The 22,293-nt window shown below is 42.2% G+C and overlaps 1 protein-coding gene across 5 annotated transcripts in view; it reads left to right on the plus strand.

The window, feature by feature from the left end:
• The window catches only part of CAMKK2 (calcium/calmodulin dependent protein kinase kinase 2), a 102,099-nt gene that overhangs the window by 65,724 nt on the left and 14,082 nt on the right, over positions 1-22,293 (plus strand). For all 5 annotated transcript variants that reach the window (XM_044275751.1, XM_044275753.1, XM_044275752.1 and 2 more), the window contains exons 7-10: positions 9,641-9,677; positions 10,703-10,724; positions 14,468-14,556; positions 14,997-15,196. In XM_044275751.1, the coding sequence (XP_044131686.1) occupies positions 9,641-9,677; positions 10,703-10,724; positions 14,468-14,556; positions 14,997-15,196 (348 nt within the window). The remainder of the gene's footprint in view (positions 1-9,640; positions 9,678-10,702; positions 10,725-14,467; positions 14,557-14,996; positions 15,197-22,293) is intronic.

Consider the following 22,293-nt stretch of genomic DNA (forward strand, 5'->3'; position numbering starts at 1 on the left):
AGGTGACGATCGGGATGGAGACCCGATCATTATTATTTTCCCTTATAACATGTATACAAGGGAAAATAGCATTCTGAATACAGAATGCATGGTAAAATAGCGCTGGAGGAGTTAAAAAAATAAAATAATTTAACTCGCCTTAGTCCACTTGTTCGCGTAGCCCGGCATCTCCTTCGGTCTCCTTTGCTGAACAGGACCTGGGGTGAGCATTAATTACATGAACAGGACCTGTGATGACATCACTCCGGTCATCACATGATCCATCACCATGGTAAAAGATCATATGACGGACCATGTGATGACCGGAGTGACATCATCACGGGTCCTGTTCATGTAATGAATGCTCACCCCAGGTCCTGTTCAGCAAAGGAGACAGAAGGAGATGCCGGGCTACGCGAACAAGTGGACTAAGGCGAGTTAAATAAAGGTTAAAGGTTTTTTTTTAACCCCTCCAGCGCTATTTGACTATGCATTCTGCATGTTATAAGGGAAAATAATACAATCTACAGAACACCGATCCCAGACCCGAACTTTTGTGAAGAAGTTCGGGTACCAAACATGCGCGATTTTTTTCATGTGAGTGCAAAACGCATTACAATATTTTGCACTCGCGCAGAAAAATCGCAGGTGTTCCCGTAACGCACCCACACATTTTCCCGCAACGCCCGTGTGAAAGGGTCCTAATATACCGAAACGTGCGGATTGTTCCCGATTGGTGTGCTATTACTTTGTGGAACGTTTCACCAAATGGTTCACAAAATATCAGCGTTTTTGTGGCGAAATTGGTCCCATAGGAATGAATGGCGGAATGTTCCAAACTAGAGTGGGAGCTGAAAAATCAGGACATGATTTCTAAACTGTTAAAAGAATATAGTGTCTCTCTCTCCATGTAGCAAAGGACGGGTGCTCTTGCTCCGTAGTGATTTCACCCAATCACAAAACTATGTAATCTACGTTTTCCAAATAGCAGGCACTCACCAACTGGTTATATATAGAGTAATCAATAAAGAGCGGTTAATATAAACAATTATATCATTTATAAAAAAATATAGTTAAAAACTACCCCAAAATAAAAAATCTCTACAGATAAAAATGAAGGCTTATGTATAAATAATGTGCAATTAACAGTCATCTTCGTTCACAAGATTAAATAATCATTTGCTATTGCTTATAAATCTATATATCCCAGAATTTCCAATATTGATCGATAACAGTCTTTTGTTTGCAAGATTTGCTAGTGGCTCCAATAATCTAAGTATTTATAGCAAGTTATGGTGGTGATTGATGGTATTTCTTTAAACCAATGGCATGTATCCCGTTATGCTTAGTAATATTTTGTATGTTGCTTTTTATGATTGGTAACAATTTGTATCAGTGGTTAGTAGCAGCAGTTAATAGCAGCGGTTGTTAGCTGTGATAGTCAATAGCAGCGATAGTCCATAGTAACAATAGTCAATAATAGCGATTACCACCAGCAATTGTAAACAGCGGTAATGATGGCTATAGTGACCGTGGCAGCATCGGCACAGTTCAACAGCGTGGTATTCAATCTATCTTAAAACTGCTTAATTTTGCTCTTGATACTTGCCAGGCATTTATGACAGCCATGGTGGGTACCTTAGTGAGGAACACTCATGTGTTTAAAGCTCACTGTTTGGTTGTTTTGTAGAGTCACACTGGTTAAGGTGGCGTCCCACTCGATATTCAGTGTACTCACCCCCCTTGATCACGGTGTCTGTGTTGTCACTCCGGTTTAGTATCCGAATGTGCATCTGTGTTTGTTCCTGCTACGGCTCGGCGTCTCACGTGATGACCGTAGTTCTCGCTTGAAATCCTGCAGGATTCAACGATTGCTGTAATATTTGTTGACAGCAGAAATTCGGCTAACAAACGCTGTTAGTTATATCGCTGTTAGTAGTATCCGAAATCTTTCATCGCTATTTTTCTAAATATAGAAAAACCTTAGTAGTTAATGTAGCTTAGTATAAATTTTCAATATATATAGGAAAAACGCAAGTTAAGGCATCAGATCGGATTTAAAGGCATCATACCATTGAGTTAGCCCTGCAAGCTCCACCATGAAGACACATTTTAGACTATAATGCAGCCTGCTACATATTTCCGTCCTGTCAAAAACAAAACAGATGCAGTTGTATACATACAAAAAAACTACTTTAAATTCCTTATATGTACTTCCAAAACAATGATAGAAATGGCTGCAGCTCTCACCTCTGACTTTAATCCACGAAGCACGGAAAAAAGGCCAGAACTGGGCCCAATAGAATAGCCAACAGAAAGGGAGACTCCAGCTTCTTGTGGAGTAAAAAATAGTTCTTTATTGGCTCATCATATAAAATCCACCAAAATCACAGGAAAAAGGTGTAGTAACATGTTTCGGGCGACAGAATCCAGCCCTTCATCAAGACATAACACATATTAAAACCATTCCTTTTTATGTAGCACAAGGTCCATCCCCCTCTAATCAGCAAAGTGTCCGCACCTGGAGCCTGGAATGGGAACCATTCAGTGGTCCAGGGGAGGAGATCCAGTATCATAGGTGATACATACATACACATAATGAACATATCTTATGCCACTTTCACACCTGCGTTAGGTGCGGATCCGTCTGCCATCCGCACAGACGGATCCGCACCTATAAATGCAAACAATGGCATCCGTTCAGAACGGATCCGTCCGCATTCTATGTAAAAAAAGTTTAAGTCCAATTGTTAGTCAGACGGATCCGTCCCGACCCCACACTGAAAGTCAACAGGGGACGGATCCGCCCGCAATTGCACCATATTGTGTCAACGTCAAACGGATTCGTCCCTACCGACCCCCACTGTAAGTCAGGACGGATCTGCCCGGCTCCGCACGGCCAGACTGACACCAAAACGCTGCAAGCAGCGCCCCGGTGTCCTCCTCCAGAGCGGAATGAAGGCGGAACGGACCCAAACTGATGCACTCCGAACGGATCCACATCCTTCCAGAATGCATTGGGGCCGCCCGTGAGAGCCCCGATACGGACCCCACAGGCAGACACCAAAATGCTGGTGCGAAAGTACCCCTAATTTTATTGCAGAGTGAGGTCATGTTTTCTATTTAACCCCTTTGGCATGCAGGTATCAAGTGAAAACATCCAAAAGGTCTCCCTGCTTAGTGACACACATGTATCGGCAGCATATGCATTTCCTGCTTCCATTATATATAATTGCCAGTAGTTTGTGGCCAGGAACATGCCCGGGGAATGGTATCAGTAAACAGGCTGGGGCTGAGGGTTTTTTTCCCACCGTAGGTGCTTTCTTGGATATACACCTGATACCCGCAGACACCACATCTCTCCACTCCTCATCGTAATTGAGGACAGGGAGATGTTTACCGATAATTCTGCATATGTGTGGATATTCTCTACTGTAGTTAGTAATAAAAACAGTAGGTTTTTTGTCCCCCTCAGCAAGGTCTTCACTTTTTTCAAGGTCTGAGGAAAGATCAGAGATTCCCTATATTTCAGTCTGGCAAACTCAACGCCTTTGTTAATGTTCTGGAGTGTATAGTCTCTGCTCAGGAGTCTCTGTGTAATAATCTCTGTTTCTTTTAAGAACAACCCCTCTGTAGAGCAATTATGTCTAGCTCTAATCATTTCCCCCTTTGGTATGTTATTTATGACATGCGGTGGGTGGCAGGAGGAGGCAAGAAGAATGGTGTTCCCAGATGTCTTTTTTCTAAAGGTACAGGTAGTGACCAATCCCTCAGAGAGGTCCGATTCCAAATGTAAATCAAGAAAATCAATTTTAGCTGAATCGCTAATATAAGTAGGTTTGATGGAATCTGTACAGTTATTAAGATATTTGATGCACTGGGCCACCTTATTCCCCCCCCGCCAAACCCACAGCATATCATCTATATAACGTCCATACCATTAAATAGAGCCAGCAAAGGGGTTGTCATCAAGAAACAGATGGAGATAGTATTTCCTATTGAACATAAAGAAATTATGTCTCATCAGAAAATCCACACATATGCACAAGAAATCCTGCAGTTCCACAGTATAGTCGCTATAGTGCGTCAGAAACCATTTAAGGGCCACAATGGCTGAATCCTGAGGAATGTTAGTATATAGTGCGGTAATATCAGCCACAACCCAAATATATTCTTTACTCCACTTAAAGTTATAACAATTCTGAAGCACTGTGCGACTATCCTTCAAATAGCCAGGCATCAAAGGTATCAGTGGCTGTAGCAGGGAATCGGTCCATTCCGATAGCCTCTCAGAATAGGACCTGATGCCTGCCACAATCGGACGCATAGGGGACGGGGAACCCGGTTTATGCACTTTTGGAAGTGCGTGAAAGATTGGTGTGGTCGAATGTTCCACATAAATATACTCCGCTTCCTTTTTGGATAAAATTCCCAATCTTTCACCCTCCAACAGAATGTTGTGAAGCTTCTCTTGATAAGGGAGGAGCGGATTGAAATCCAACAGCAGATAGGTGTTCTTGTCATTCAACATATTTAGAACTTGTTCCTTCTATACACTGCTGTCTAAGATTACCACCACTCCTCCCTTATCAGCCTTGCGAATCACAATCTCCTGCATATCATGTAAAGCCTGCAAAGCATTCATTTCCTCCCTGGTGAGATTGTTAAACTTTTGCTTGGACCTGTTTTTCTGTTTTAGAGTGGCCCCAATGCATTCTGGATGGATGCGGATCCGTTCGGAGTGCATCAGTTTGGCTCCGTTCCCCCTTCATTCCGCTCTGGCTTTTGGTGTTCGCCTGGCAGTGCGGAGCCGGGCAGATCCGTCCTGACTTACAGTGTGGGTCGGTGGGGACGGATCCGTTTGACGTTGACACAATATGGTGCAATTGCGGGCGGATCCGTCCCCTGTTGACTTTCAGTGTGGGGTCGGGACGGATCCGTCTAACAATTGGACTTAAATTTTTTTACATAGAATGCGGACGGATCCGTTCTGAACGGATGCCATTGTTTGCATCTATAGGTGCGGATCCGTTTGTGCAGATGGCAGACGGATCCGCACCCAACGCAGGTGTGAAAGTGGCATAAGATATGTTCATTATGTGTATGTATGTATCACCTATGATACTGGATCTCCTCCCCTGGACCACTGAATGGTTCCCATTCCAGGCTCTAGGTGCGGACACTTTGCTGATTAGAGGGGGATGGAGCTTGTGCTACATAAAAAGGAATGGTTTTAATATGTGTGTTTTGTCTTGATGAAGGGCTGGATTCTATAGCCCGAAACATGTTACTGTATGTGCACCTGTTTCCTGTAATTTTGGTGGATTTTATATGATGAGCCAATAAAGAACTATTTTTTACTCCACAAGAAGCTGGATTCTCTCTTTCTGTCTTATATGTACTTCGTCTCCCCATTGCCGTAATACATTCTGCCCATGGTGTCTTTTTTTTGTTTTTATTTTTTTATATACCTTTTCTGTTAACCTACATAAAACATAAGTAAAATATATACAGAAAAGGAAAATTGGAAATATCATACAAAATAAGTAAATAGAGAACATTTCTGGTTATTGTCCCTTTTACACTGCTATACACAGGCCGATTATTGTTTCCAAACGGTCATCATGGTAATTGATTTGTGTAAATAAAGAAGGTTTTATTTTGCAGAAGCATGGCAAAAGACTTGCATTGTTTTGCTGTTTTTTCATAAGCCAGTAAAATATATAGAAGCTTGAAATCTTTTACGCATTGTACAAAATATTGTCCCTGTCCCTGGTCATTACAAATCTTAATAATGCTGTCCAGGTCGGCCTGGAGAACAATTTGCCTTGTGTGTAAACATTTCAGATTATTGATGGCAGTTGCATTCACTATAGCTGGAGATGTGTCAGCCGGCGCTCACATGATTAAAAGGCAGAAGATAAATGACAGCAGAGCCTCGCTAAGACTGGCTGCTACTTACTTGGCGGCCGATGTGGAAAACTGTACAAATGTGTGATATAAAGCAAGCACGTACAGTCCTGATGTACTTAATTGTGTCAACCACATTTGTGTGTATATCTTTGAGTATCTGTGTATATGGATGTGTTTTAAATAAATAGCTGCCAAAAGCGGGGGCAGAGTGGAATTTGTGGTCTGAGAGCCCAGGAGTCAGTGTGGCCCCCAGACTCCAGACCATTTTTTTTTTTTTTGTGATCGGACAGAAAATAATATGAAGTACTGGGGATAGAGGATAAAAGTTTTTAATTAGTCAATACCTTTAATGTAAGTAAACCAGATGGTCTAGGGCAGAGAAGGGGTTGAAGAGCTATTCTGTTGTCATGAATCCAGACAGTGAAGGAAGCAATATAGATAATAACAATACATTAGTAAGTGCCTTGTATTAACATTCTCTACATAAAAAAAAGCTATTTTCTGAAGTGACACAACCCCTTTAACCCCTTAAGGACCGGGCTCATTTTCACCTTAAGGACCAGGTTATTTTTTGAAAATCTGACCAGTGTCAATTTAAGTGTGAATAACTTTAAAACTTTTACTTATCCAGGCCATTCTGAGATTAGTTTTTTTTTGTCACATATTGTACTTCATGACACTGGTAAAATGGAGTAAAAAATAATAATTTTTATTTATAAAAAAAATACCAAATTTACCAAAAATTTCTATTTCTCTACTTCTATCATACATAATAACACATCCAAAAATAGTTATTAATTTACATTCCCCATATGTCTACTTCATGTTTGGATCATTTTGGGAATGCCATTTTATTTTTTTGGGACGTTACAAGAAGCAAATCTTTACAAGGCTTACATAAAGAAACACAAAAGTCACTTTACAAGGCTTACATAATAGAAACACAAAAATGACCCCATTCTATAAATTACACCCCTCAAGGTATTCAAAGCTGATTTTTACAAACTTTGTTAACCCTTTAGGTGTTCCACAAGAGTTAATGGCAAATGGAGATAACATTTCTGAATTTAAATTTTGGGCAAATTTTTCCATTTTAATCCATTTTTTCCATTAACAAAGCACGGGTTAACAGCAAAACTCAATATTTATTGCTCTGATTCTGTGGTTTAAAGAAACACCCCATATGTGGTCTTAAACTGCTGTACGGGCACACGGCAGGGCACAGAAGGAAGGGAACGTCATATGGTTTTTGTAAGGCAGATTTTGCTTGACTGGTTTATTTACACCATGTCCCATTTGAAGCCCCCCTGATGCACCCCTACAGTAGAAACTCCCAAAAAGTGACCCCATTTTGCGGGATGAGATGTCGGTTTGATTAGCACTGTCTTGGGGTGCATAGCATATGACATTTTGGTCGCTTGCTATTACACTTTTTGTGATGTAAGGTGACAAAAATGGCTTTTGACACCGTATTTATATTATTTTTTGCTGTGTTCACCTGAGGGGTTAGGTCATGTGATATTTTTATAGAGCAGGTTCTTATGGATGCGGCGATACCTAATATGTATATATTTTTTTTATTTATTTTACTTTAACATAATAACAGCATTTTAGAAAAAAATAAAATCATGTTTTAGTGTCTCCATTTTTTTTTTTACTTTTTGGTACTTTTTGGGCGACTGTCTCATGTAGCGGCTCATTTTTTGCGGGAAGAGGTGCCGATTTGATTGGTACCATTTTGGCGTACATACGACTTTTTTGTTCACTTTTATTGCCTTTTTTGGGAAGTAAGGTGGGCAAAATTTCAATTTCATCATAGTTTTTATTATTTATTCTTTTATGGCGTTCACCGTGTCGGGAAAGTAACATGATCGTTTCATAGATCAGGTCATTACGGACGCGGTGATATCAAACATGTGTAGTGCATTTTATATTTTTTAGTTTTAATCAGTGATACATTTTTTTTGACCCAGACCCACTTGGTTCTTGAAGATCCAGTGGGTCTGATGTCTGTATAATACAATACAGTACACCATATAGTGTACTGTACTGTATTTTCACTTTACACTTAGTCTGATCAGACTTCTGCCTTTAGCAGAAGTCTGATCAAACTTAGCCTTACCATGGCAAGCCAGAAGCCTGTGATGGCATCCAGTTGCTATGGTAACCATCACCCGCTGTCACAACAGCCCTCCTTCTGTGATCCCATCAAGAATCGGGGGCTGAAACGGCACAGCAGCCCCCGATAGGAGAGGGAGGGAGCTTCCTCCCTGTTAACCCCTTCCATACAGCGGTACCTAAGGGGTTAAACGGCTGACATCACAGCACAGATGTCAGCCGTTTCAAGCAGAGTGTCAGTGTCAATGTGCTGACGCTCTGCTAAAACTGCTTGGCCATCCTGGAAATTAGAGGGGGCACCCCGCACAGCCCGCTGGCACATAGCAATGAGGGCTGGGGGGGGGGGGGGGGGGTTAAAAGTCACGGACCGCGGGGATCAGAAACTTCAAAAAGCGCTGCAAACCGCAGGTCTAAATTGACCTGCGGTTTGCAGCGATCGCCGATACAGATCGGCGGTGATCGGAAATACACAGGGCATACAGGTACAGTCTGTGTCCTTAAGTACCAGGACATCAGGGCGTACATGTATGCCCTGTGCCCCCAAGAGGTTAAGAATAGTAGATGTAGAGCAGCACCCACGGACCATCAAACGACCACACCAGAATGCATCAGCCAAACCACGGCCGCAGATCTTCAGCAGCCCACCGAATAGTACAAACAAATGGGTAACGCCAGCATCTCCAGCGACTTCTTTATTGGACAGACTTCACAGAAAGTGTGCCATAAAAATAAACGGCAACGTTTCAGCTACTACATAGGCTTTGTCAAGCCCAAGGCTGGAGATGCTGCCATTACCTGTTTGTTTGTACAACCCCTTTAAGGTCAGTAGTCTTAAGATGGCCATACACATTCAATAGCTGTTAGCCAAATGATCGTTGGGCCGACAGCTCTCTCTCCCAGCTTCCCATACACATCCACATTCAGTTTGGCCAAACATATGTGTATTCAATGGGTGAGAGGGGAGAAAATTGCTGCCAGACACTTCTGGCAGCAGGTTATCTCCCGGGAGAACAAAAAGATTGGGAGAAAGCATTGACTTCACCTGATACTACTTCACCCCATGATTATCTAGGGAGGGGAGTTCAGGAGCCCCACACACGCATTAGACTGTCGCCTAATCGGCCATTCTCAGATAGTTTGGCCAACAATAAAATAATGTGTATGAGGCCTTTCGAGTTTAGAGTGACCCAGCGATTGTAGGTGGACATCAGCTGGTAAAAGTCTGGTTGCACAGTACAGAAATATTTCAGCTGCTGTTATTACTGGGGACATGAAGCGATGAGTTAATAAGTTTAAGGGGGCAGATACTTTTCACACAGTTTGCATAGATGTTGTTATACATTCTGTAGTAGTTCTGTATCTGCGATTATGAGCTTCCTTATGTACTCTTTATAAAGCAAACACAGAACTGTATGGTTACTCATGATAATGGGTTTATTGCCTTTCAAAAAGCAGCAGTTGTTTAACACTCGCCGTCATTTTCAAGTCCATGGTCATTTCAACACCTGCGCCTGTACTTTGTATGGAGGATATAGTGAAAACATTCATGCCACCAGATCTTGCCTCGTAAATATTGGGTTCCTTTTTATGTCCTCTGGCTCTCTTCTCACTGCTTCTCTTCTGTTGCTAGGTGCTGGATGACCCCAGTGAGGACCATCTGTACATGGGTAGGGGAACTTTGCCTAATTTTAAGCAGCGTAACCCTTTCTGCCTTAAAGCAGTGCATAAACATCCTCTGCACCTAACTGTAATATATGATTTGGAGTACTGTTTCCAGACATGTTAAAATTATCATTTTGGTTGAAATTGTCCATTTAGATCAGCTTTAGACTAATGTGTATGGCCACCTTTACCTAAAGGGGTTGTCTGGGCTCAGGGCTGAACCCGGATATAAGCTCCCCTTGGCTCCATTACCATGTAGGAGTGGAACATCAGAGCATTTCCTGGCTCCGATGCTCCCCTTGCCTTGTGTTGCAATGTGCAGGGCAATGTCTGTCTTTTGTGAGCTGGCGATGTACCGGGATTCACATCAGTATGCTAGGCGGAGACTTTCACCTGGCAGGTAGCCCAGTTGCTAAAACCGCCCAGAACAGCGCTATACACTGTCCATTTGTGCCGTGATACCCACCTCTAAAGCCACCCAGAAGAGCGCTATACAGCACCCATTTGTGCTGGTGACCAGTGATGGCCAGTTCGCATTGTCATTGTTTTTTCACAGGTCCGGCAAGGCACTGGTAAGCCCTTACCAGTGCCTGTGCACGAGTCTGAAAACAAGTGCGGTAAGCGGGAGCAGGCAGTTCCGAGAACAGCCACCAGGGGCCTTCATTGGACTGTTCAAGGAACTCCCAGTGACCGCATTTGTTTTCAGACCGGCTCGCGGCACAGGTAAGAGCTTACCTGTGCCTCGCCGGACTTGTGAAAAAAGATGGCAGCCGGCATATGTTCACATGCGAACTGGCCATCACTGCTGGTGACATCACCAGGCTCCCTGCTAGGTGGAAGTCTCTGCCTAGCATACTGTTGTGAAGCATGGTATGTCACCAGCTCACAACAAACAGACAAACTAAAACTGCCGCTGCATGGAGAACGTTTATTTTCATACCATTTGTGATATTTTATGATTACTAGACTGCTGGAATGTTTTTTTTATATGGAATACTTAATAATGGCAGCTCTTTGTTTTTTTTTCCAGTGTTTGAATTGGTTAAGCGGGGGTAAGTTGATGGAGATAAGTTCACAGTTAATATTGAGCAATTTGTTTGTTAATGTCTCTTAAGGCTTCCTTCACAGGTTTGGCTGTTGGACAAACTAGTTTTAGGATTTTACATTTTTATTTTTTTTCATATTGGCATCCTTGTTTTCTCTAATATTGTAATCACATTTCATAAAAATCACATAGATAAAGTTTCATTCAATTCCAATAACTCCTTTTTGGTGCGTTATTCTATGATTGTGATTGTGTATGTATATATGTGTGTGTATATCTGTGTTTGTGTGTGTATATCTGTGTTTGTGTGTGTATGTATGTATGTATGTGTGTATATATATATATATATATATATATATATATATATGTGTTGCGAGTTAGTGTCATTAGAAACAGTAAACAGTCTCGGTGACATCTGCATCTGCCTGCAGTTTTCATTCTCAACCGATATATACGAATGTCTGCTTTAAAGGGGTTGTGCAACTTTGGGGTTGGCAAACCCTCCCTCTTAAGCAGACCTGTGAAGGGAAGCAGACTTACCTGCTTCCCAGTGCTGGCTCCCCGCTCGTTCTCTCCCTGGCCTGGGCTGCTCCGCTGTGCTCCAAGGATGTAAACTTCTGTTTTGCCACAACTGCAGTCATTCACTGGCTGCAGCGGTCACCTTCTCCCCTTGTGTCACGTGACCATTTAAAACGAGGTCTAACATGAATCTCTAGCTTTTACACACTTTATGATGTTCAGGGATGTATCATTGTTAATTAAAATTGTATAGTGGGATGGAAAATTATATTCGTCAGAATTCCCAATACTGTGCATTCTGGCGTTTTTTGTATTTCTTCAACACATGCAGCACTGAGTATAGATATGTATGGCATATATGATCTCCTCACATCTTACAGTTTTTGGTTTTTTTTATGTTTTATTTATGACAAGAATTTTAGTCTCAAATTTAGAATTGTTGTCCAATTTTTGGTGATAATCATTGATGTAAAGTTGCATGAAGATGGTTGTGGGCATTAATTATTAATTATATTTTTAGACACAGTGAAGGCTATTTATGAAAACTGGTATTCCTGTATGCCAGTCTTGACCCACTGCGCCGCCGGAGTGAGATGCACCTAATGTATTAAGAATAAATGTGAATATGGTTGGTGAGCCATGGCATCTGCTACCATATTATAGTATTAAAGGGGTTATACCACTACTGTTACTGTTACATATTTCTGAGGGTGGGAAGCAGCTCATCAAACCCCTGCATTTCCCAGGATGCATTGCATTTAGCTCTTGTTAACCTCTTCCTCCAAAGCATAGAAAATAGTCCCTCACATATAACCCCAGTGATGCATGTTGTATGTAGTGCCCTTTCCATCTAACTTCTCCACTGTCTAGAGAGAGATACATACTTCCATATTCTACCTAAATATAGGGATATGAATAAAAGATGTCTGGACCACTTTACCTGCTACTAAGATCCCTATGATAGCAGGGAAAGGGTGGAGGGAAGCTACAGAGCAAATTATAATGTCCACCTCTAAATGCAGGAGAAAGTGGATCAGAAGAATAGACGGAAGAGTGCAGTACCAGAGAAAAATGTGCATAAAGAAAATTAACACTATTTTTCATGGGATAACCCCTTTAAAGTTTTAGTTTTTTCCAACGGGATGCTGGTTCAGAGGGGGTTAAACAAATTAATAAACATATCACCAATCTCCTGATGCTCCTATTCCAATGCTGCCCAAGGCCCCCTGGTCTCTACTGCCTGGTCCTATAGTGACACATAGGAGATGCCTGCTCAGCCAGTTGTGGGCAGAGGTGGGTCAGCACTGCAGCCAATGATTGGCCAGCCATTTTTAGGCAACATCTAGTGACAGGACCAAAAACTAGAGAACAGCAGAAATCCAGGCAGCGTCAGACAGAAGCAGTGGGGAACCAGTTGAGTATTTTTTTTTCCCATCTTATTTTAGGCTGTAAAGCCCCTTTAAATGAGTTGTCTACTTTGGACAATCCCTTTTTGCTGGAAGGGCGCCCCAAAATGAGCTGATTACAGGGAGCCCCTCTGCTGGAACCACCAGTGATAAGCTATGACCTACTCATTTCTACTATTTTATTATCCCATAAATTGGGTTGTGGAAACTAACTGTGATCATCACTAATGACTGTTGCTCTTGGATGCAAACATGTTCCTTTCTCTGTCCTAACACATACACATTGCAGCTGTCACCAAGTCTGTTTGTATAGTGGGGACTGTTACCATGACACCACAGATAGCAAGGGTAGGACGTGCTCCTCTTAACCTCTGGATTGCCACAGTGTTTTATTTGAGAACAAAGGGAAGGTGTATAGACACTGCTAACAGAGTATTAACTCTAAGTCAGCAGCTTTACACAATGTTTAGGGTGAGAAATGTGCCACAAAGTAGTGATCCTGGCATCTGGACTTTCTCTCATTGACTAGCCCTATGGTCGGTCTCTCCCCAGCCTGACCTGGATGATTACAAGGAACACTTGGTTGCATTTGTATGGCCAAATAAACATAAAATAGTATTTAGATTTAGTGGCTGTTCAGATGGATTACTGGAGAAAAAGGAGAGATTACTTAGGAAGCCTCATTCAGCCAGTCATCCTGTTCCTGCATCGTCTGCGTTTATGAAGAAGGCTAATGGGCCTCTTAGATGTCACTTATTGTGATTGCTTCATGTGAGTTTCCAGTTGTAGCACAGTCCGGTTTATAATATATGCCGGAACAGTGCATTATATGTAATGCAGTGTATTTATCAAGTTACTTAACCAAATGTGAATTTACACTTCAAATATGAGTATACTAACCATATAAATATAATGTCTGGATCATCATGTAAGCTCTGAGGAAGTCTATGTGCACATCAGTGCTAGAACTCCACTAGTCTGTTCCAGCATAAGAATCGAATACTGAAACCACCCAATCCAGCATATTCTGGGTACTGCCAGAACCCGATGAAGCCCATTGACTATAATGAGGTCCGTCGGGTGTTCAGTGTCCCCTGTGAATACCCGCAATGTGCTGAACAGTATACCCCCGCGTGCTGGAATCTGCAACGGAGGCTCCTGTTGGAACCTCAACCGCATGTGTGAACCTAGCCTGAGGTTCTAATTCTTCTGATTACGAACTGTCTTTTGAGTAGCTTATTTTGTGCCGTGGGGGTCATGATATTTTTAGCATTTCAATTCCAAATCTAACTTGTAGTAGCTTTAGTGAGCTTTTATAGTACTCTGGCAACTGATTCATGAGAGCCTTAAAGTTTTTTTTTTTTTATATTGATGGACTTTCCACACCCCTGCCAATGAGATGTCCTGCCGTAGCTTCCGCAGCATTGTGTAGCGGGCAGAGCTGGTTACTGCAGCACTGGTCCTATTGAACTAGTTCTGTCTACTACACAATGTTGTGTCAGGTCCTAGCAATCAGATATTGATGGCCTCACCTGTGTTCTAGTAATTTGAAAATAAGAACTTTAGCCAAACTTTGATTTAAAAAATAAACACCCTGTTGCTTAGTTATTCAGTGAACTTTCTGGCAGTGTCACATTATTTCCGTCAGTCCCCGAAAAGCTAGTTCAAAAAGGACAGCCAGAATGGCCGCACTTTCTGCCACCACATTAAAACAGAACTATGCCAGTATCTTTACACGTGAAAGCTTGGCTGGTGTTCAAACATCTGAATTCCTAATAATGGCTAGTTTTACTGTTTATGATAATTTATTTTTATTTTTATATAGGGCAGTTATGGATGTTCCTACTACCAATCCGCTAACAGAAGACCAGGCACGTTTTTACTTCCAGGATCTTATTAAAGGAATTGAGTATTGTGAGTCTTTATATTTTCTTACTACTGTGTGATGTGGAGGGGAAAGCAGGGCTACCAGGCTTTTCCTATATGGCCTAGCAGCATTTAAACACGTGTTATATGGAAAAAAAATAACAAAAACCAAGAAATCCTGAGTCTGTCTATCCAGTGCTCAGATAGACAAACCTAAAACAGAATGGATCAAAAATTTTCATGTTGTCAATTCTTTCCAGACTTCAAATGATAAGTAAGATATATGTACACCGTTATGTAGTACTTATTAATGTTAGATTTTCCAATGAACCACTTTATCCCTATGACAAAGTTCTGGTCAGAAATGTTATATGCCCATATGAAATAAGTTGGTCGTGTGAAAGGTCAAATGATGACCAGTGTTGCACCAGAACGTGAAATGAAAGTTGTGTATGTTGGATAAAATGTGATTTATTTTTATATTTCAGTACACTATCAGAAAATCATACATCGCGATGTCAAACCGTCCAATCTCTTGGTGGGTGAAGATGGTCACATTAAGATTGCGGACTTTGGAGTCAGTAACCAGTTTGAAGGAACAGATGCTTTTTTGTCTAACACAGTGGGTACGCCAGCATTCATGGCTCCTGAGACCCTCTCTGAAACACACAGAATATTTTCAGGAAAGGTAAATTTAAAACCTAAAACTATAATATTGTGCAGCATAGATAAATTACAGTGGTGCTTAAAAGTGTGTGAACTCTTCAGAATCTTCTATATTCTTGCACAAATGTGTCCTATAGTTATATCAGAATTTTAGACCGCTCCTGAAAAGTGTTAGACTTGGTCATTTATTTATTATGGAAAATGATCCAATATCGTGTCTGAGTGGCAAAAGTAGGATTAACAGATAACATGAAGGTGAAATTAAGGTTGGGTGTTTTCATTCAATGGGATGGCAATCAGGTGTGAGTGGGAAAACATTTTGTACTCCACTAATCCACAGTCAGATGATTGTGTACAAATGGAGGAAATTCAAGACCATTATTACCCTCCCCAGCATTGGTTGACCAGCAAAGATCACGCCAAGAGCAAGGCATGTAATAGTCCGCAAGGTCACAAGAGACTCTAGGGAAACTCTAAGCAACTAAAGGCCTTTCTAACATTCGCTAATGTTAAAGGGATTCTGTCATCAGATTTGAGGCCTATAACCTAAACATATGGCCAGGTCACTACTAATGCCCTGAATCCGAAACTGACTTTATTAAATGCTGCCTGTGGCTCTATTATCATATAAAACAAGTTTATATAACCTGTCACTCACGTACCAAATGTGTCCAAGGGGACGTCTCATCATGCAGGGTGCCCGGCTGCAGCCATCTCCTTTTGGTGCCCAGCGCCGCCTTCCGATTAGAAATCGCCGCCCTCCCTTTCAATAGAGCCGCCTACCTCACGTCATCGCTGCCTCTCTAACCTCAGCGCCGCCTCTGAAATCGCTGCAATAGGGCGGTCAAAGCAGATTTGAGCGAAGTGCGCCATCCGACACATGCGCACTTCGCTTAACGAGGCCGCTGCCAGGAGTCCGCACGGGCGCATCAGGTTATACCTAATGCGCATGCACCGGATCTGGCTGAGGAGAACGGATGATTTCGGAGGCAGGCGCTGGCGTTAGAGAGGCGGCGATGATGTGTGGTAGGCGGCTCTATTGAAAGGGAGGGGCGGCGATTTCTAGTCGGAAGGCGGCGCTGGGCACCAAAAGGAGATGGCTGCAGCCGGGCACCCTGCATGATGAGACGTCCCCTTGGACACATTTGGTACGTTAGTGACAGGTTATATAAACTTGTTTTATATGATAATAGAGCCACAGGCGCATTTAATAAAGTCAGTTTCGGATTCAGGGCATTAGTAGTGACCTGGCCATATGTTTAGGTTATAGGCCTCAAATCTGATGACAGAAATCCCTTTAATGTTCATCATCAGGAGGACCCTGACTAACAATGTTGTGCATGACAGGCTTGGAAGGAGAAAGCCACTGCTCTCCAAAAGGACATTGCTGCCCATCTGAAGTTTTGACAAGGCAGAAGGCTACTGGAACAATGTTTTGTGGATAGATAAGAAGTGTTTTTTTTGTTTGTTTTTTATCTGAAGAAAACTCTGCATTCCAGCATAGAAACACGGTAGTGGTGGTGGTAGTATCATAGCTTAGCCTGTTTTTCTGCATTTGGGACAGCATGCTATCATTGATGGAACAATGAATTCTGAACTATACCAGCAGATTATAAAGGAAAATGTCACCTTATCTGTCCATCTCAACAGAATGTGTTTCATGCGGCAAGACCACGATCCTGAGCATACAATTTGTTCTACCAAAAAAATATTAAAGAAGGATACATTAAAGTGTTGGAATGGCCAAGTCAAAGTCCTGACCTCAATCCAATAGAAATGTTTTTGCTGCACAAGGGGTCACACCAGAAAGAAAAGGTTCTCATACTTTTGACACTTAGACAAGTGACATTGAATCATTTTCTTCAATAGATAAATTACCAAGTCTAATTGTTTGACTTGGTTATCTTTATCTACGTTTAGAAATATAGAAAATTCTATAGGGCTCACAAACTTTCAGGCACTGTAGATTATGCCTGGTGCTGGTGGTGGGCGATTTCAACTCTGTCATGGACATTAAAATAGATAGGATATCCATCATAACTAACTATGAACAAATTTCCAGCTCAAGTACTTTACTATTCAGAATGTGTAAAGAAATGGCATTGGTCGATATATGGCGATCTCTCTATGGAAATAAGCAAGTATTTTCTTGCTTTAGTAATACATATAGGTCCATGTCTCGAGTTGATCTGGCCCTCGCCAGCCCCGGGCTCATCAACAGGGTTAAAAAAATGAATTATGAAAGTCACGGTATTTCCGACCACTCCCCGGTTACGGTAATATTGGATAGCCATAATAAACCAAACAAAAATAGAATTTTTAAACTTAACCCCCACTGGATGACATTAATAAGGGATGTGGATAAGATTAATGAAGAAATAAAGTTCTTCTGGAGTGACAATATTAACTCAACACACATCCACATGGTTTGGGATTCGCTCAAGGCTTACCTTCGAGGTTTATATTCACACCTAATTAGGAAACAGAAAAATGTCTTTGTTCAAACTCAAAAAGAAATAGAAGGTACGCTCAATCAGATAATGAATGAGATCACTCAGGTAAACACCCCAGAAAAACAACTTCAATTAAAAAAAGTGTGAGATGAATATAAACAATATCTATATAAAAAAGCACAGAATAAAATGTTTTTCGCGGGGCTACGGACCTTTAGTGAATCCGGCAAACAAAGTAGATTGTTATCCACAATAGTAAAAAATCTAAGGGGGAGTAATAATATCATGGGAATTAGGACAGAGGCAGGAAACCTTTTACAAGACCCTGATGATATCCTAGGGGAATTCACTCGATATTTTTCCATGCTATACCAGGCTGGGCCCATAGATCAGGGAGGAAAAATAGATCAATACCTAGACAACATTAATATTCCGGATTTGACAAACAAGACATTGATTGGCTGAATAGACCGATCCAATTGACCGAGTTACAAACCACGCCGAAATCCATCAAGGGCAATACGTCCCCAGGGTTGGACGGTTTCCCATTTAAAGTATACCGAAAACATGAGGGAATTATCCTTCCCCAAATGTTGGACGCGGCTAAGGCTTTCGACAGGGTGGAGTGGCCCTTCCTCTGGAGAGTGATGTCATGGGTGAAGATAGGTGAATATTTCTCCAGATGGGTTTGCATTCTGTATCAAAACCCGGTATCCAGAGTCCGAGTTAATGGGGAATATTCCGCCCCCTTTTCCCTGACCCGAGGAACGCGTCAGGGATGCCCCCTCTCTCCCTTGCTCTTTTCGTTGTTCCTGGAGCCAATGGCATGTAAAATTAGAGCAGATGAGGAAATACAGGGCTTTGGGTGCGAGGGAGAAGTTGACAAAATAAGTCTATATGCGGACAATACTCTACTCTTTTTGGGGAGAGGGTATATGAACTTTCCCAGGGTTATGGAAAGCGTGGATGAATTTGGATGTTTATCTGGATATGAGATTAACTGGGAAAAATCAAAATTTCTCCCATTAAGACGCCCAGTTCCACTGGGTTACAATTTCCGGGTTAGCATATTGACTCCATCAGACTCTTTATTATATCTGGGCATCCTTATAGGGACCAAATTGAATATTATACGAAGCTGAATATACTCCCAATAATAGATAAAGTTAAGGAAAAAATTAGAACATGGTTAAAACTTCCCCTGTCACAAATTAACCGTATAGCCCTTATAAAAATTACATTATTACCAATGCTATTATACTGTACGTAATGCAAGCCCAATAACAATAGAAGATATGTTTTTTAATAAGCTAGAGACCCTTTTCAATGAATTAATATGGGGCGCAAACGAGTTAGAATTAAAATACAATACTTGTATAAAGAAGAGGGTGGAATCTCTGTCCTTTTCCTGAAAGGATATTATGTTTCAATAGTATTTATTAAAGTTTTCACAATAATAAGGTACACAGTACATTGTGCATAAAATAAAGGACGTGGTGTCCAGTCAATTAGACATTCCAAATAATATAAAGAACAGAAAGACATACAAAAAATTAAGCAAAAATAAGAGAAGTATCATATAGACATACCGCTTCAGGGCACATAGGTTAGGTATCAGGTGGCGATCAGTAAATAGAGGGCCAAAACTCACATCCATCTCTCAGGGTACAATACATCTGGAATGTTACTATCAGAGTTCATGGTAGAGGGAAAGGTCAGTAGAGTGGGGGGAGGACGACCAGGGCTCCCAGACTCCCTCAAACAAAGCAAATGTATCCGAGCGGATAGCCGATAGCCTTTCAAATTGGTAGATCTTGTTGACTCTATCAATCACTGCTTGATAGCTCAGTGATAAGGAACGCCACTGAGAGGCAATGTGGATCCTAGCTGCAAGCAGGATAAACTGGGCCAATTTGAATTTAGCGTTTGTTAATTTAGGTGGCTTGTCGCCAAGTAGAAAGACCGAGGGTGTGGGGAGGAGGGCGCGCCCCAGCAAGGCTGATAGCAAGTCACAAATGCGACCCCACAACCTGGAAGCTATGGGACATGTCCACCAGGTATGGAGCATCGTGCCCTCCTCATCACACCCCCGAAAGCAAGTAGAGGGGACCTCTGGGTAGAAGTGATGTAATTTGGCCGGCACTAGATATGTCCGGTGGAGTATCTTAATAGAAGTCTCCGCCAGAGTAGTTTGCCATGACCCTTTAGACAATGTCTGGGAGCGCTGGTGCCATCTAGATACACTGGATTCTTCTAACAGATCAGCCTCCCATTCTAACATATAGCGGCGCTTGGAGTCCTCTGGGGGCGCAGTGAGGATAGAATATATCCGGGACAGTAGACCCTGTTTATATAGAGAGAAGGACATTAGCCTTTCAAAAGGCGTATAATCAATTTTGTGGGAACCATTCTTTAGGGAGTGGAGGAAGGAGAATACTCTCCGGACATTGAATTGCTCACAAGCTGGGGGGGTGAATTTCTCAAGAAAAGCAGGCATAGTTAGAATTTTACCCCGCACAAGGAAATCCCGGAGGGAGCACAATTTTTTTTCAACCCACCATGAAAAGACCCTAGATTGAAGCCCAGGAGGAAAGGCAGGGTTGCCCAAAAGGTATTCCAAGGGGGACGGTTTGGATTGGAGAGAGCGTTTGAACCTAATGGATCTCCATAGGAGCAAGGCATAGTAGGAGAGCTGGGATTTGGAACGGAGAGAAGAGGGTAGTGGGGTTGTGGTCCATATAAGGGCTCTCCAGGACAACGGGCTAAACAGCGACTGTTTATGGGTAACCCATATAGGTTGAGCTTGTGCGGAGAGATGTGTCAGGAACAGTTGCGCTAATCTGGCTGCCTTGTAGTAGTGAGCTAAATCTGGTACTCAAAGGCCACCCTGAGCCTTATGGCGACACATAACAAGCTTAGAAATACGAGCTTGTTTATGGGCCCAAATAAACTTATGGATATCCGCCTGGAGAGCCCTCAGATCAGACGCTGGGACTGGGATTGGAAGGGTGCGAAATAGATATAGTAGCCGAGGGAGGACCACCATTCGTAATATATGTATCTTACCCACCCAGGACACTGGGAGGGATTCCCACGACTGCAGGTCCTTCCGTATCCGAGTAAACATGGGGAGATAGTTATATTTAATATATTATAGAGACCTTCCTTATATTATCTGGAGCTTCCCTGCTGGGAATGAAGCCAACCTGATCCTTGTGTATCATACCAGGGAGAATTCCATTAAGTCTACGCGCCAGGATGGAAGTGAACAACTTATTATCTATGTTCAAGAGTGAGATGGGTCTATAGTTGGAGGGGAGGAGAGGATCTTTGTGTGGTTTGGGGATCACTGTAATTTTGGCCGCTAAGAACTCGGTTGGGGGTGTGGAGCCTTGCAACAAATGGTTACAGTATTTAGTAATGAAAGGGATTAATTGGTCCGCAAATTTTTTAAAATAAAGTGCTGTATTGCCATCCGGGCCTGGGGCTTTTCCCAGTTTCAGGGCTTTGATTGAATAGGTCACTTCTTCCGCCGTGATGGGCCTATTAAGTTCTACTAGCGCAGCAGAAGAGACCCTAGGGAGGGGAATGGAGGAAAGGAAGTCATCCGCCCTGATGCTAGAGTCACCATTTTGTTCTGAGTATAGTTGCTTGTAGAAGGATTGGAAGGTGTCATATATGATGTCTGGGTGAGTGGTGGTTCTACCAGTCTGTGTACGGATTTGGTAAACTTGATTTATTCTCTGTGTGGCCTTAAGTTGGCGAGCTAACATCTTATCTGGTTTGTTGGCATATTTGTAATAGTAGGAGGAGGTCCAGCGGAGTGCCTTTTCTGTATTGTTTGAAAGTAGGACATTCAGTTGTGACTTAGTGTCTTTTATTTCCTTCAGTAGGTATAGGGTTGGGGTTTGCTGATGAGCTCTCACTAGTTTAGCCAATTTAGACTCTAGGGTAACCTGAGCTGAAGACCTGTCCTTTTTAAGTCTCGATGCCACCTGAATGAGCTTGCCCTGCATGAAGGCCTTGTCATTCAACAAAAAGAACTGTTTAAGTTCGTCTAATAACGCATTAAACTCAGCCGGACGGGTCAGCAATGACTCATTCAGGCGCCAGGCAAAAGGAGTACTGGAGTTATTGGCTAATGCGAAATAAGCTATGACCATGTCATGGTCCGACAATGAGGACACAACATGTCTGGAGTAGGCTAGCGAGGGGAGAAGAGGAGGAAGCTAGGATTAAATCAATCCGGGTGTAAAGTTGATGAGAAGGAGAATAATAGGTATATCCCCTTTGGGGGCCATTGTGCTCCCTCCAGGTATCCGCCAAGGACAGGGATTCCATCACATGTTTAATTTTAACATTATGGGATAAAGGGCGCGATTGGGCCGGGGGGGTGGATCGGTCGAGTACAGAGTTAGGTACAAAATTAAAGTCACCACACCACAGTATCTTGTGGTAGGTGAGGGTTGCAATACTAAAAGGATATTATGTGGCTGCACAATTGAGATGGTGCGTGAGGAATCGAAAGAATAAATGTATACGGCTTATTTTTGGGGAGCACTGTAGACCTTGGGAGGATCTTTTCTACATTCTCGAAACTGGCCCCATTAAGAAGAAAACAACAACAACAAACCCGTTTAGTAGAATGCTTGGGTATATTTGGCAA

The sequence above is a fragment of the Bufo gargarizans genome, chromosome 1, assembly GCF_014858855.1.
Source record: "Bufo gargarizans isolate SCDJY-AF-19 chromosome 1, ASM1485885v1, whole genome shotgun sequence".
Taxonomy (NCBI): Eukaryota; Metazoa; Chordata; class Amphibia; order Anura; family Bufonidae; genus Bufo; species Bufo gargarizans.